At 45.3% G+C, this 13,562-nt stretch overlaps 1 protein-coding gene across 4 annotated transcripts in view; it reads left to right on the top strand.

The window, feature by feature from the left end:
* Positions 1-12: 12 nt before the first annotated feature.
* The window catches only part of ACAD10 (acyl-CoA dehydrogenase family member 10), a 32,081-nt gene continuing 18,531 nt past the window's right edge, over positions 13-13,562 (top strand). Inside the window, exons 1-8 of one of the 4 annotated variants that reach the window (XM_034790812.1) lie at positions 13-119; positions 1,690-1,887; positions 2,980-3,128; positions 4,190-4,384; positions 6,936-7,094; positions 7,852-8,011; positions 10,837-10,978; positions 12,279-12,347. In XM_034790812.1, the coding sequence (XP_034646703.1) occupies positions 1,701-1,887; positions 2,980-3,128; positions 4,190-4,384; positions 6,936-7,094; positions 7,852-8,011; positions 10,837-10,978; positions 12,279-12,347 (1,061 nt within the window). In that variant the 5' untranslated portion in view covers positions 13-119; positions 1,690-1,700. The remainder of the gene's footprint in view (positions 120-1,689; positions 1,888-2,979; positions 3,129-4,189; positions 4,385-6,935; positions 7,095-7,851; positions 8,012-10,836; positions 10,979-12,278; positions 12,348-13,562) is intronic. The other 3 variants (XM_034790810.1, XM_034790809.1, XM_034790811.1) reach the window with 3 other exon arrangements.

The raw sequence follows: 13,562 nt of genomic DNA, 5'->3' as shown, positions 1-13,562 counted from the left end.
GGTCACGCAGGCGCTGCGCCGGGCGCTGGTCACGTGAGATTCATTTACCCATACCTACGGGGGTTGTTGCTAGGAGAGGGCTCCCCCCCCTCTAGCGCCACAGCCTCGTTCCGCTGAAGGTCAGAGGTCACCAGCTGTTGTTGTAGTAACTCCCCTGGGGCCCAGGGGTGTGGAGCGGGGTGGACCTGGGCTGGAGATGGGCCTGGAGAGGCTGGGGGCTGAGGGGGGCAGACCTTGGGGGATGGGCCTTGGGGGAAGAGGGGAGGCTGGGGGCAGAGGGGGATGGGCCTTGGGGGAAGGGGGGAGGCTGGAGGCAGAGGGGGGTGGACCTTGGGGGAAGGGGGGAGGCTGGGGGCAGAGGGGGGTGGACCTTGGGCTTTGTGGGGGGAGGCTGGGTGCGAGTTGGGGAAGGGACTTGGGGGAATAGAGTAGGGTTACTATACGTCTGAATTTTCCCGGACATGTCCGGCTTTTTGGTCCTCAAATCTCCATCCAGGAGGAAATTCCAAAAAGCTGGACAAGTCTGGGAAAATAGGGAGGGGTCATGGGGCTTGGGCCCGGGCTGGAGCTGCTGGGGTCGGAGCCGGAGCCGCTGGGGCTGGCCGTGCTCGGCCGCTGGCCGGGGCCGGGCTGGAGCCGCTCGACCGGGGCCGGAGCCGCTGGGACCGGCTCTGGGGGTGCTTGGCTGCTGGCCGGCACTGCTCAGCCGGGGCTGGTGCCCCGGGGTCCGAGCCGAGCTGGAGTCGCTAGGGCCAGGGCCGGGGCAGGCCAGAGACGCTCGGCCAGGGCCGGTGTGCTCGGCCGGAATCGGGGCCGGCGCCCCAGGGCCCGAGCCGGGCCGGGCCGGAAATGCAGGGGCCAGCCGCCGGAGGGAGCCGCTCGGCCGGGGGGGGCTGGACTGGGCCGCGCCTCCTCGTGTCCCCACCGCCCCAGCTTACCTGCTGCCTGCCTGCCTGTTTCAGGCTTCCTGCGAACATTTGATTCGTGGGAAGCAGGGGAGGGGGAGGGACAGGGGGCGGAGCGTTCAGGGGAGGGGGCGGAGTTGGGGCAGGGACTTTGGGGAAGGGGCGGAGTTGGGGCCAGGGCGGGGAAAGGGCAGAGTTGGGGTGGGGCTGGGGGTGGGAAAGGGGTGGACTTGGAGCGGGGCCGGGGCCCCATGGAGTGTCCTCTTTTTGGAGTATTAAAATATGGTAACCCTAGAATAGAGTGGGGCCTTGCTTAAGGAAGGCGCACAAGGTAAATTTCCTCCCCCAGCTAAGGTGTGGTGAGGGTAGAATTGAGCAGCATGAACAAGGGTTTGTGAGATCTGGGATGGCGCAGCATAGGGGAAATTGTGTAATTGTACCTACTGCCATGCGAAGTGGCTGTATCACGTTGACACAGAGCCACCTGCTTGGGTGAGATTCCTTCACACTGTCTCCCTTATCTTTCCTATGGACCAGCAGCTGGAGGGCAACATGATCACCTATCCAGAGCCTGTATGTTAGACATGCTCAGATAGTGTTCTGATGGGCATCTTAGAACAGTGTGTAATAAAACTGTGCTACTAATAAAATTGATACTACACTGGAACGTAGTCCAAGGTATAAGTGGTGTTATATAAAGAGCTCAGTGCAAATACTTATAATCTAAAGAAAAAGCCAGAGAATCCTAAATATATATCTCTAAAACATTCCCTTCTCCATACAGAGTTTTGCAGAATGGGCCTTAGGAGATTTATCCAAGCCTCTTATTTCCAATGTGCCAGAACATCAGGAATCCTAAAGCATGTACGATACAAACCTCCAAGTTTGGTACAGTGGAGGCATTCTGGTTCAAGTCTCTATAAAGCTGTAATCTTTGACATGGGGGGAGTTCTTCTCCCTTCCCCTTACCGGGTGGCTGTAGGTGAGTATTTTTGACTGGACATGTTAACTGGAGTAGCTGACTAGTGACCTTTTTGTGCATTTAATACAAGTATATTTCACATTTATTATAACTCTCATTGCTGTTTCCAATACAGTGATGGTCAACTTTACTTCCTCTTTGGGGACTTACATGACATGGTGGTGGTGATTCCAATTCCCAGTGAACACGCATACACATCATCAAATCTATTAGAATTGACATAGTTGGCAATCTTGTTGGCATTTGCAGGTGGGAGGTCAAGGGTTGAATGGGGGGTGAAGATTAAACTGTCCTGTAGTACTTCTGACTACTATATGAACATGAACTAATCCTTTCTCTCTCTCTAGTACAGGATTGAGGCACATTGGCAGGATGGCTTGGGGAGAACTGTTACTGTATTTCTTCTGTGGGTATATAGAGGACATCAGTCACCTGGGCTGTCAGTTCAACACCTTTCATGAATGCTAATATTGCCTTTTTTGTGCTAGACTTCATTGTAATGCCAACTAGTGTTGAGGGATTTCAGTTCCATTAGTAAGGCTAAGATTTAGTCACAGGGTATTTTTAGTAAAAGTCATGGACAGGTCACAGGACATAAATGAAAACTGACAGTCCGTAACCTGTCCATGACTTTTACAATATAAATACCTCTGACTAAAACATAGCAGCTTCTGGGGCCCCAGGGTGCCACTGCTTTGGGGGGCCCCAGGGGCTGATGGCTAGCCCCTGCATTGGCTGCGGGGGCTAACTACCCCCAGCCACCCGCTGCTCCGAGGACTGCTGCCCTGGCACTCCCTGGGGCCAGCCACCCGGGGCCACCTGAGCAGCAGCTGGTGCAGCTGGCCCTGGGGCATTCCCTGGGACCACTGCTTGGGCATCCCTGGGGCCAGCCGCCCGGGGTCGCCTGAGCAGCAGCTGTTGCAGCTTGTCCCGGGACCACTGCTTCGGTGCTCCCTGGGGCCAGCCTGAGGTCCCGGAATCCGTGACTTCCGCAACCTCCGTGACAGAATCACAGCCTTCTCCATTAGGGCTTTCCCACTCCTGACAACGTCGGTATGCTGTCTCCTCACTCTGCTACCTTCCTTTATTTAGAATGGGAGGTGCGGCACCGTATTCCACCTGGCACTATCAAACAAGCCTTAATATCTGGAGGGGAGAACAGGCCCTGGATGAGGTACATGAGAGGGGAGCTGTCATCAGCGGCGTTTTTGCAAGAATTTGGACAGCAGTGCTCTGAGATTGTAAGCCAAGCTCCCAGCTTTCCTGCTTGATTCTTGCTGACTCCTCACAGGAGAATGGGGTTTCGTGCAGATTCATCAAACTGTATAGAAATTAGAGAGCTAACAAAAGAGCAATTTTTAAAAGAGTCCTGTCTGTAGAAAGTTCTGCTGCTGCTTCCACTGTTGCTTCATGTATAGCACGGGCAGGTGTGGACTTTTCTGTCTGCAATGCAATTTCCTAAAGCATCTTCTCATGCATTTAAGAGACACAGCTGTCTACTCGATCTGCCTATCTAGATTTTTACACTGCAGTCATTATTCTGGTACTTTAGCAGAGGCTGCCTTAATCTGGTCCCCTCCCTTCTGCCTTCCTTGCTTCATAGCTTTTTTTCTTAGTTTTTCCACTTCCAGTGCCAAGAGAGCTATTGTAGATGTGTGATATCCACCTCTGATGAAGGGTTAGCAGGGAGAGAGGAGAAGCAGAGGCTCGTCAGCAAAGAGATCACATCCTTCCTTAGGCATTATCCAGGTGGCAGAGACTGAATTTTGCCGACAGTTCCTAGATCGACGTTTAATGGCTAGAAGCAACATGCTTGGTGGAGCGTCTGTAGTTTCAGTGGAACTTGCACCATGCTCCAGAAGCCAACACTCAATCTGTCGTAAAGCAAGGCTCAGTTTTTTAACCAAGCCTTTGTCAAACAGATCAGTCTACAAAGAAGGCTCCTTTTTTGATTGCTCAGTTGTAATGAATGGTTTTATTTGTGATCTGCCCTGATGCCATGGTGGAAGCGCACTATAAATAAATAAGGGGTCTCTAGTTATTTCTCTTCCCCAGCTTCATTGCTTCATCCCTTTAATGCTTAACTCTTCATCTCCTTCCTTTGTAGAATTAGGAACCTAAGGAACTTTTATTTATTGTGTTTGAGCAGTTTAGCCAGAGAGCTAGGCTGACTGCCTCCTGTTACAGGAGGAAGTGGGGCAATAAGCTAAAATGATCAGCCAATCTCAGGCTATGCACAAAGTTTCACATTTTCTTCCATTTGCTGATGATGATCATTGTTGGGGTTTCTCTTGTTTCTTAGGCAAACTTCTCTGTTCCAGTGGACTCCTTTCTCTCTGATCTAACCAGTAGTCAGATGTCAAAACAGCTCCCCATTATGACTGAAGCTTTAGAGTGTATCCGGGCCGAAGGTCTTAAGACAGCTGTTCTAAGTAATAACTTCTACCTTCACAGTGGGGTGAGCTTTTTGCCCCTAGACCGAAACCAGTTTGACGTGGTAAGCCTGAACAGATTAAAAAATGCATTTATGTAGCTAGATTTATAAAAAGCATTCAGCAGAATTCTCTAAGTGCAGGTCCAAATTAAAGATAGTAGAACAGTAAGAAATATACTGTGTGTTAGTATAACACATGGCGTGTCTTCAGCTGCATCTCCCTCCAGTGACTAGCCCATAGCAAGGGGTAGAGTGAGTTCTAGCCACCTGTGCATTTAGTGGATTCATTACAAAGTGGACCACAATTAGCTAGCGTATTACATGTCTAATAATGCCTGTAAAAGATTTAGACGATGGAATGCTCTATATAAGTTATTATTAACAGTTCCAAAGCTCCATTCATCTGAAAGGGTCCCAGAGAGCACTTCACACACAGCCCCACTGAAATGCTGTCATATCTGGGGAAGTGGACAGCAGCCAGGCAAATAGCCATCTCAACAGTTGGAGAGAGGAGGGAAAATTTTGGCCAGGGACATAGGGACACGTCTTTGGTCTTATCAGAGGTTGAACTAAGCAAGCTGGTGCTGATTCAACAAGCTATTTACATATATATTTATTGTATTTAGTTATTTATTTTGGAATGCTGCCACCTTGGGCTCCAGAATCTAAGCTTAAATCTAGTTGGGAGAGCGTCTCGCTCTGCCATGGACTCATCGAGAGGGATTGATTTTAAAGTGAAGTATTTTGGCTGTCTTCGGTGAATGTTCTCTCTCCTGTGCTGTAAACGAACACAGATGCGAAGCGTGAGCAGGGAATGCGGACAGCATTGTGAAGTCTGAAACCTTTGATGTTCAGATGTTAAGTCTGTTCTATATGAAATGATTAACCTTTCCTCTACTGTGCAGTGGTGGTAGAATATTCAGTCACTGAATGCTCCAGACACAATAGCTTCATCTTCAACTCTCAAATAGCTAGTTGTGTCCATGTTCACTTCAAAGATATGTTTAAAAAGAAAAAGCCCCAAAGTAAATATACATTTTACCTAAGTTAATAATCTTTTTTTTTGCTGATCGGTTATCTTAAATCTGGCTGAGTTTTCAGCACATTCGAAACTAGACAGGAAGCTGTATACTTCCAGTTTCCTTGCATTTGCTTTAGTCACCAGGTGTCCGTTCATTTTGCATATTAAGTGTGGAACAGTCATGGCTGCACCTAGATTTAGAGACAATATCCGTTTATAGTCTGGACACAATTTAAGTTTTATTTGACAAGATTTCACAAAATCTACCATGAGTAGAACTCTTTCTATGTATGTGTTGAATCCCAACTACAGTATATAAGGAGACCCAGACTGTGAAACTGACTTCATAAACAGGTAAGTATAGTGTCATGGGCCTGGCTGAGTGACGTGCAACACTGAAGCAAATAGCACAGGGGAAAAGGAAATCGAAACTGTCCAATTCTGTGGATTTCAGTCCTCTAGGATGTTGTTTTTGTAAGGAAGGAATTTCTTTTTTTAAATTTTTTTTTTAACAATACACTTTTCCTATATATGCCAACTCCCATTTTTGCACTGACAGAACTCCAGAAGTTCACTCATAATTTAGGCTTGTTTTATAGCCCTCACTGAAGGAAAAACAATTCAGACATGAAGAAAATCAGATCCATGTTTTTAAAAGTCATGGCTGTTTAACGTCATCTTGTTAACATCTGGATGTTAGATCATTTTCTATTCACCTTTCCTTGTATGTGCTTTACTAGAAAAACCAGTATCTATTAAGATAATATATTATAATAATAATAAAGGTATGTTTCTAAAGTGCCTTTCATCTCAAAGCATTCTAATAGCTGCATACCCTGGATATAGGACACGCCTAGCAGTGAAATGTCATCCCCTCTGGAATGTGGTTGCTGTTTAACAATGCACAGCAAGATTACGCAATAATTTAGGACAGGAAATGAAGGAAAATGTCGGTATCTTAGATAGTTCTCTTTTTAAAGTGCCCATCAATGTGGTATCTAAGCTAATATTGTATCCCGTTGTAAGTGCAGTATTTATGGAGACAGTATGTACTTCCTGAAATTGGAATTTGGACAGGACATTGGGGTTAACATCTCTACTACTGTGAAAGTTGATTAGGGATTGCTGATGAGCATAACAGTCAAGACCTCAGTTTTGCGTTTCAGCTGCAAGATGACACCCCCAGCAGTTCAGCCCGCCTTTAGCACAATATCAAACTATTGGTTTAGTACTGACTGGTGAAAGAGTGCCACCTATGGAGCCACCTGCACCATGAGTATTCCTTGAAGGCCTCCCATCCAAGTACTGACTTGACCGTGCTTAGCTTGGTTGATCTGACGAGATCACAGCTGAGGCAATATGTCTGCAGAACAATGATTCATCAGATTAGGTCATAGCCTCTCTACCAGGGCAGCTCTCCCACTGTTTAGGCATGTGCAGCAGTCTCATGGTCCTGTGTTTCATTTATTGCACTGCGTGTCAGTCACACACTCATTCATACTTGTATCCTCCATGTCCAGAACTGTCCTGATATTCATGAATGAGAGTTACAATGGCTTTGTGCATACCTGTCTCGATCGTATGTTGTCATAGGTAATTGAATCTTGCCGGGAAGGGATATGCAAACCAGACCCACGTATCTATACGTTATGCTTGGAGCGCTTGGGTGTTCAGCCAAAGGAATCCATCTTCCTTGATGATATTGGGCAGAACTTGAAAGCAGCCACCCAGCTTGGCATTAAGACAGTGAAGGTACAAAGTAGCACCCTCAGGGCTGCATGGGGACAGTTGTTTGTAGAACGTTTATTGTCTTAAATATTTTGGCTTGGTTTCTAAATCCAAATTCTGCATTTGATGTGAATGTGCTAGTATTTTCACACAACGGCATTAGATACAGATTGAACATGTCCATTGTCCTGTATGACACCAGTAATCACAGGGTTAACTATGGATGCCAAGATTGCAGGGTTCCATGTCCAGCTCTGCCACCAACTCCCTGTGGGCCTTGGGCAAGTCACTCCTCCCTCCCTGTGCACCTCAGTTCTCCATCTGTTAAACAGCAGTAATGACATCTGCCAAACATGGGGTTGTGAGGCGTAATTAACTAGCCCTGTGGAAGCTAGATAAGCCTCATGTACATGTCATCTGGGGGTTGGCTAACTTCCAAACCATGGTGAGGAGGTGGAAGGGTAAGGATAAGACTCATTGGTGGACTGAGTTCTGACCTCCTTCTGCCTGTCCCACTGGGAACTCCCACTGTTATCATAGCCTGTGCTTGCAATACGATCATCCTCTCCCCATTGGAATTGCTTCTCCTTTCTCCTAGGACAGAAACCAGGCAAAATGTAGGTGCTTAGATCAGGAGAGGGAAGGCAGTATTGGTGCTACCTTTGGTGTAGTGTCATGGCAGATGCTACAGAGCAGTCACAAGAATGCAGAACCCTGTCTTTGCCAAGAGATCAGAATCTTATTAGCTATTTATCATACAACTTTTTCTCGCCGGTATCAGGTTGATGACCCAGAAGCAGCTCTCAAAGAGTTAGAAACCTACTTGGGCTTCCCTTTGTGGGGATTTGTTCCACAAACTCGCTTAGTGAGACCAACAATGGAAATCCCAAAAGATCCCCTACAGAAGTACCTTGAAGAGGTCCTAGGTGGCCGGACAACAGGTATTTTACACTTTACAACTTTAAAGGTCACATATTCTGGGTCTGTTGGCTCTTTCCAGCATAAGACAAATAGATTTTTAAAAATATTAATAGTATCAACTACTGCAAAGCCACTCTCATGGTTTCGGTACCTTTCCAAGCTCTTTGTGAAATGCTAGGCTGGTTAAAACATTGTTATTAGTATTTACCTGCATAGTTAGAAGGAAAACCTACTTTGTGACTATGCTGAATTCGATGTCCGACGTACTGTCTGCCTGTACAGTGAGTATCTGTACTGTGTAGCATTGTGCTCTCTGACCAAAAGCTTCTAGATATTGCATCTTTCTTAAAAGGCCTTTGTTGTTTATAGTGGTTCTTCTCCAACACTTGTAAAATTGGTAATAGCCAGTGAGTGATACTCCCTGGCAGGAGGTCACTTCTCTGCCAGGGGATTCCAGCTGCTGCCTCAGGCACACAGGTATTACATTGCCATTTAGGACCACAATGTAAACACCCCATCATCTAGAAAGTCTGTAGTTTAATTTGGATTAGGTCAAGTTTTAAAGCAACAATGTCAGATTTCAAAGTCATGTTTCAATACAAGCAAGTACCATAGCTGGACTATTAATAACTACTAAGATTATTTAAAGAGAGAGAATTCAACACATCTAATTTCTTTTTCATTATTCGTGCTATTTGTTTACTTGCATACTTCGTTCTGCTTGGATAATAAAAATAGATCCGTTAACTTTGCTTTGGTTTCTAGTCAGTTTCATTTCTGTGTTTTCTTGCATTAGCACAGTTGTGCAACTTTTGGATGGCAAGCATTGCATGGGCAATGTTTAACTAAATAAAAAAAAAAACTCCTTTAAATTTAAATTTAAAAACAAATCATGAAAATGTTTCTTTTGACATTAGGCTTGAAGAACTTTATATGTTGAATTTCTGCTGCTTGACAATATCCTTTTGAGTAGGGCTTGGAGGATCGGTTTACAGAAATCCAGAATCCCTAGCATTTGCATGTCTGAACCAAAGCTGACCTTTTTTTTATGCTCTGTATTGGTTTGGATTTTAAAAAGCAGTATTTTTAAAACCTTAAGATAGTCCCAATTCCTTGGATCTAGTCGTAACTGGTGCAAAACCAATATTCAGCTTTGCTTCTTCCTTCTGCCATTAGATTTCCAGAATCTCACCTCTATTTCAAGCCAGGAGAGGGCTGTATTATTAAAGAAATTGCGCCGTTGACTTAGAAGCTATGCCCTTGTGGGTCACACTATGTATAATATGTAATATGCTGAATTAGTCAAACAAAGACGCCAGTGTTATGTAAATGATATTGAAGTGCATTTATATGGTATTCTGAAACATGACTGTCAAAGACTGCAGATCATGTGCACAGTTTACAAGAAAAAAGGATGATTTTCTAACTGCAATCAGACCCAGCGATCAAAGTGCCAAACTGAGGTCTTTTCAGCTCATATATTATCACCCATAATAAAGATTTTGAAAATAGACATTAGTGAACAATTCTGCTGATGAAGGAGATAGAATAGAATCCCCCTTAAGTGTCAGCTCTGCAGGAATAAAATTCAGTAAAAAATGATTTTCATCATTAAAATCAGCAGCTCTGACTCTCAAAATGCACATGGAGCAGATCTGCTGAGCTAGAAGGGACCATTTTTACAGTCACTTTTCTAGCTGACAGTACTTTAAATTGGAGAAGAATTCATGCTGTCAGCAGTTACTGCAGATGACCAGTTCAGATTGATCAGATGACGACCAATTAATAGTTGAAATACTAGGGGAGTATGTTAGTGAATTAAGGCTGGGAGCCAAATGTGCTGCCCAGTGAGAGGATCAAAGTTTACAAGCAAGCTCACACCTCTGTGCTGAGGAGCTGACCCTGTCTGTTCTGGGCCAGGAGGAGTGCAGAGCTGTGTGGTCCTCACTCTCATATCGCTAAAGACTGGGTCTGGAGTAGCCATAGAAATGTCTGATTGTCCCTTTTGGTGTCGGACTAGAGCTGGTACTACTAGAGATGACTAGAGAGGAAGGGAGGGCTGAGACTGTAAGGGGAATATGGCTAAATGGAATGACAAAGTATGGAAATCCCTGAACAAGGGAACCTGCAAGGTGCAGAGCACTCGGTCCCCAATCCAGTAAGCTTGTGCTTAACTTTGAGCACGTGAGTAATCCTACTGCCTTCATTGAAACTATGCACCTACTCGAAGTTATTTATATATGTGTGTTTTGCTGGATCAGGGCCAGTGTGCTCAGTACTTTTCAGGATAACCCTTAGAGCAGGAATGGCACGTGAAAGGAGCCTCTAGCTTGCTTTGCTGGATACAAGGTAGAGGGCTTTAAGCCTCAAGCCAACAGCTGCATTCTGTACTAGCTGCAGTTTCCAAATGGTCTTCAGATGTCGTCCCGCCCATTCAGAACTCAGTGCAGTGATCCAGTCTCCGGTGACAAAGGCCCAAATGACTGTAGTGAGCTCTACACTTTGCGGCCTTCAGCTCTTGTTAATGCAGAGTAATAGGTCCTTTCCCTTTCTCTGAGAAACAACCCGTGCCTAGAACTTCCTGATTGGGGAGCGGGGGAAGGAGCGCTGGGCAAAAAATACAGAGCAAAGGTCAAGCAGGTTTCTTGCCATCCAAGAGTGATCATGGTCACTCAAAAGGGGCCCATACTGATTCTGTAACAATGGGGCTGTGCTCAGCCTTCTGCTGATGCAAGTGACAGTCTCTAGCTTTGTCCATTTTGGAGTAAAATAAAACATGGAAAAGAGATGAGAAATAATTTCAGTTCCTGTACTTTTCATTGATCATCCCTTTTCAAACCTTCAGGTCCTCTGATATTACGACAGTTCAGTCATGGACAATCGAACCCCACTTACTATATCAAGTTTGGGGATCGTCACTTAGTCCTGAGGAAGAAACCTCCTGGCATCCTACTTCCGACTGCTCATGCCGTGGAGAGGGAGTACAGGTGAAAAAGCACAGTGCGCTACTGAACCGTTCCCAATTCTGGCTGGCCAGCATAGGAGCTCTCTGATTATTGTAACACAATTCCAAATGTGCACATCCTGTACACAGTGCTGGTTTCCAGTCTCACCTTTTCTATTCCAAGCCCTGCTCCATGAGAGTAGCTGTCAGTAGGAAACTGGCAGATTTAGGACACATAAAGGCAAGAGATCCTTTTCTGTAGTATAAGTGACAGGCATATTCCTCTTAGCACATTTAAGGAAGTGCTGCGTGCGATTCAAGAGGTGACCTGGTTGAATCTGCACCAGTGACGCAGCATAGCATTATGAGTTACTGTGCTGCCGCGTTACCTCCTTTAGGATGATGCATAAAACTGAGCTCCTGCTGATTAGAGCTCTAAGAGTGCATATTGCAAGCGGTGGGGGGTGGTAGCCTCTTTGACTTAGAATGTGATTACCCTGGATGGAAGTAGACTGTCTTGTTAAACTCACGCTGCAGCTTCAGTAGGACACAAGACGCCTCCACTTTATGACGATTCTGTGGCTGTCTAGATTTCAGTCATCATCAGGAATAGACCACAGGTCTCTCCCCACCCTTACTTGATGTGAAGGACAATCTCCTTTAGCCATAGTAGTATTAAGACTTATAGCCTCTGGCCTCTAAAGGGTGACCTACTTGGCAAGTCTGACATTCTGTCCAGCAGAGGGGCAGTGGCACATGTATACACTTAACAATTTAGACAGGGAATTGTAATGTATGGGTTAGGTAATGTTGTGTGCTTTTAAACAGTCATGCTCCACCCCAGAGATGGCTGCATTTCAATGGGGGATGAAGTGATTCCTCTGTGTGTGTATGTTAAAATGCTTTGAGTTCCTGCTAGGTGAAAGGTGCTGTATACATGTAAGCCAGTAATAAAGTGGGGATGAATGCTAAATATTACATTAATAGCATGATTCCATTTCTGTATGTCCATCTAGCGCAGGGGTTCTCAAACTGGGAGTCGTGACCCCTCAGGTGGTCACAAGGTTATTATGTGGGGGTCACGAGCTGTCAGCCTTCACCTCCAGCATTTAATAGTGTTAAATATAAAAATAGTGTTTTTAATTTATAAAGGGGGGGGGTCACACTCAGAGGCTTTCTGTGTGAAAGGAGTCACCAGTACAAAAGTTTGGGAGCCCCTGATCTAGCATGTTACCTTCGTATTTAAAGGACAGCACCTTTTTTAACATCACCAATGCAGCAGGCAAAAAACGATCAATTCTTTCTCTCCTGACAAAGTCTCTCCGGGTTGCTTGTCCTGGCAGGGTATTGAAGGCTCTTGCTGAGGCCGGAGTTCCTGTTCCTAAAGTGTTTGCACTCTGTGAAGATTCAAGGTGATTTTTTTTTTCCAATTTTCATCAAAAGTAAGTGACAGTTGTAGCCAGAAACTTCCACTCCCAGTTTATAGCAGAGCAGAGGCGGAGGCCGCTGTCAGACTCAAAGGTGACAGAAGCTGTAGAAAAACCCAGTTAGACAGATAGAACTGTTCATGTGGAAAGGTGCAGTAACTTCAGTGACTCATACCTGTGAAGAAGTGTTGAAATCAACCCAGGAGGAAGGAGCCCTGTCTTGGCTGTCTGTGGAAGAGACGTGTAAAAGGCACAGTGTGTGTGGCCAGTGGAGAATGTTTGGTCTTACTGCAGATATGCTGAAATATTGGGCATTTGTGTTTTGGATGGTCCTGCCTGTTTGTGGCTTCTAATGATCTCCTGGCACTTTTTGCAAAAATAATGGTGTTAACCTAGGTGTTCTGACCAAATTTCCACTCAGATAATTCCATTCTGCCTACCAGTTGGGTATATGAATTTTGTTTCCCACTCTAAACTATTCTATAGCATTGCTAGGTGCTGTTAAACAGCTGCCATGATCTACCCCAGAAGTTGCTGTAATTCAGGGTGGATGACGCTTCACCTATGTGTCCCTTGTCCATACCTCACAAAGGGCTTTTGTGGCTTAACTAATAACTATTGTGAAGCACTTTGAATTCTCCAGATGAAAGAGGCTGTAGAAGTGCAAAGCACCATAACATATTATTCAGCTTGTTTTGGGTGTGTCTTTAGTATTTTATTTTTGCAGTTAATTAAAATCGCTCTTACGCTCTGAAAAGAGACTGCAAAAATGGCATAATGGCACTCCCTGTATGGTTCCAGATCAAATATGCTCAAGTTCCAAGTAACAAGATGATTTTTCTACCTGCCGGCCCTGCAAACTCACCCTGAGAGCTAAAGCTGAGTTATTTCTGGCATTTGCATCATCATCAGCAGCAGCAACTGAAACTTGGTGAACAATTCTTACAGGCTCTTGCATGAGAAGGAATAGAATCCATCTCCCTCTCCCATTGCTGTGCTGATTGTACAAGACTAATAGATGTAAACAGTAGCACAAACTGGCCCCTGATCCTAAAGTCAGCCCCTCTGTTGAGAAAGGCATTATTTTTACATAATCGTGTTTCTGACCTTAACTGCACTTTTGTTTTGTACTGATATTTACAGCAGATGGTTATAATGGTTAACTGGGTTCTGTCGTTATTTATTATTAGAACTATTCTG

Source organism: Trachemys scripta, chromosome 15 (assembly GCF_013100865.1).
Source record: "Trachemys scripta elegans isolate TJP31775 chromosome 15, CAS_Tse_1.0, whole genome shotgun sequence".
Lineage (NCBI taxonomy): Eukaryota > Metazoa > Chordata > Testudines > Emydidae > Trachemys > Trachemys scripta.
This window is presented reverse-complemented; position numbering and strand designations above follow the sequence as displayed.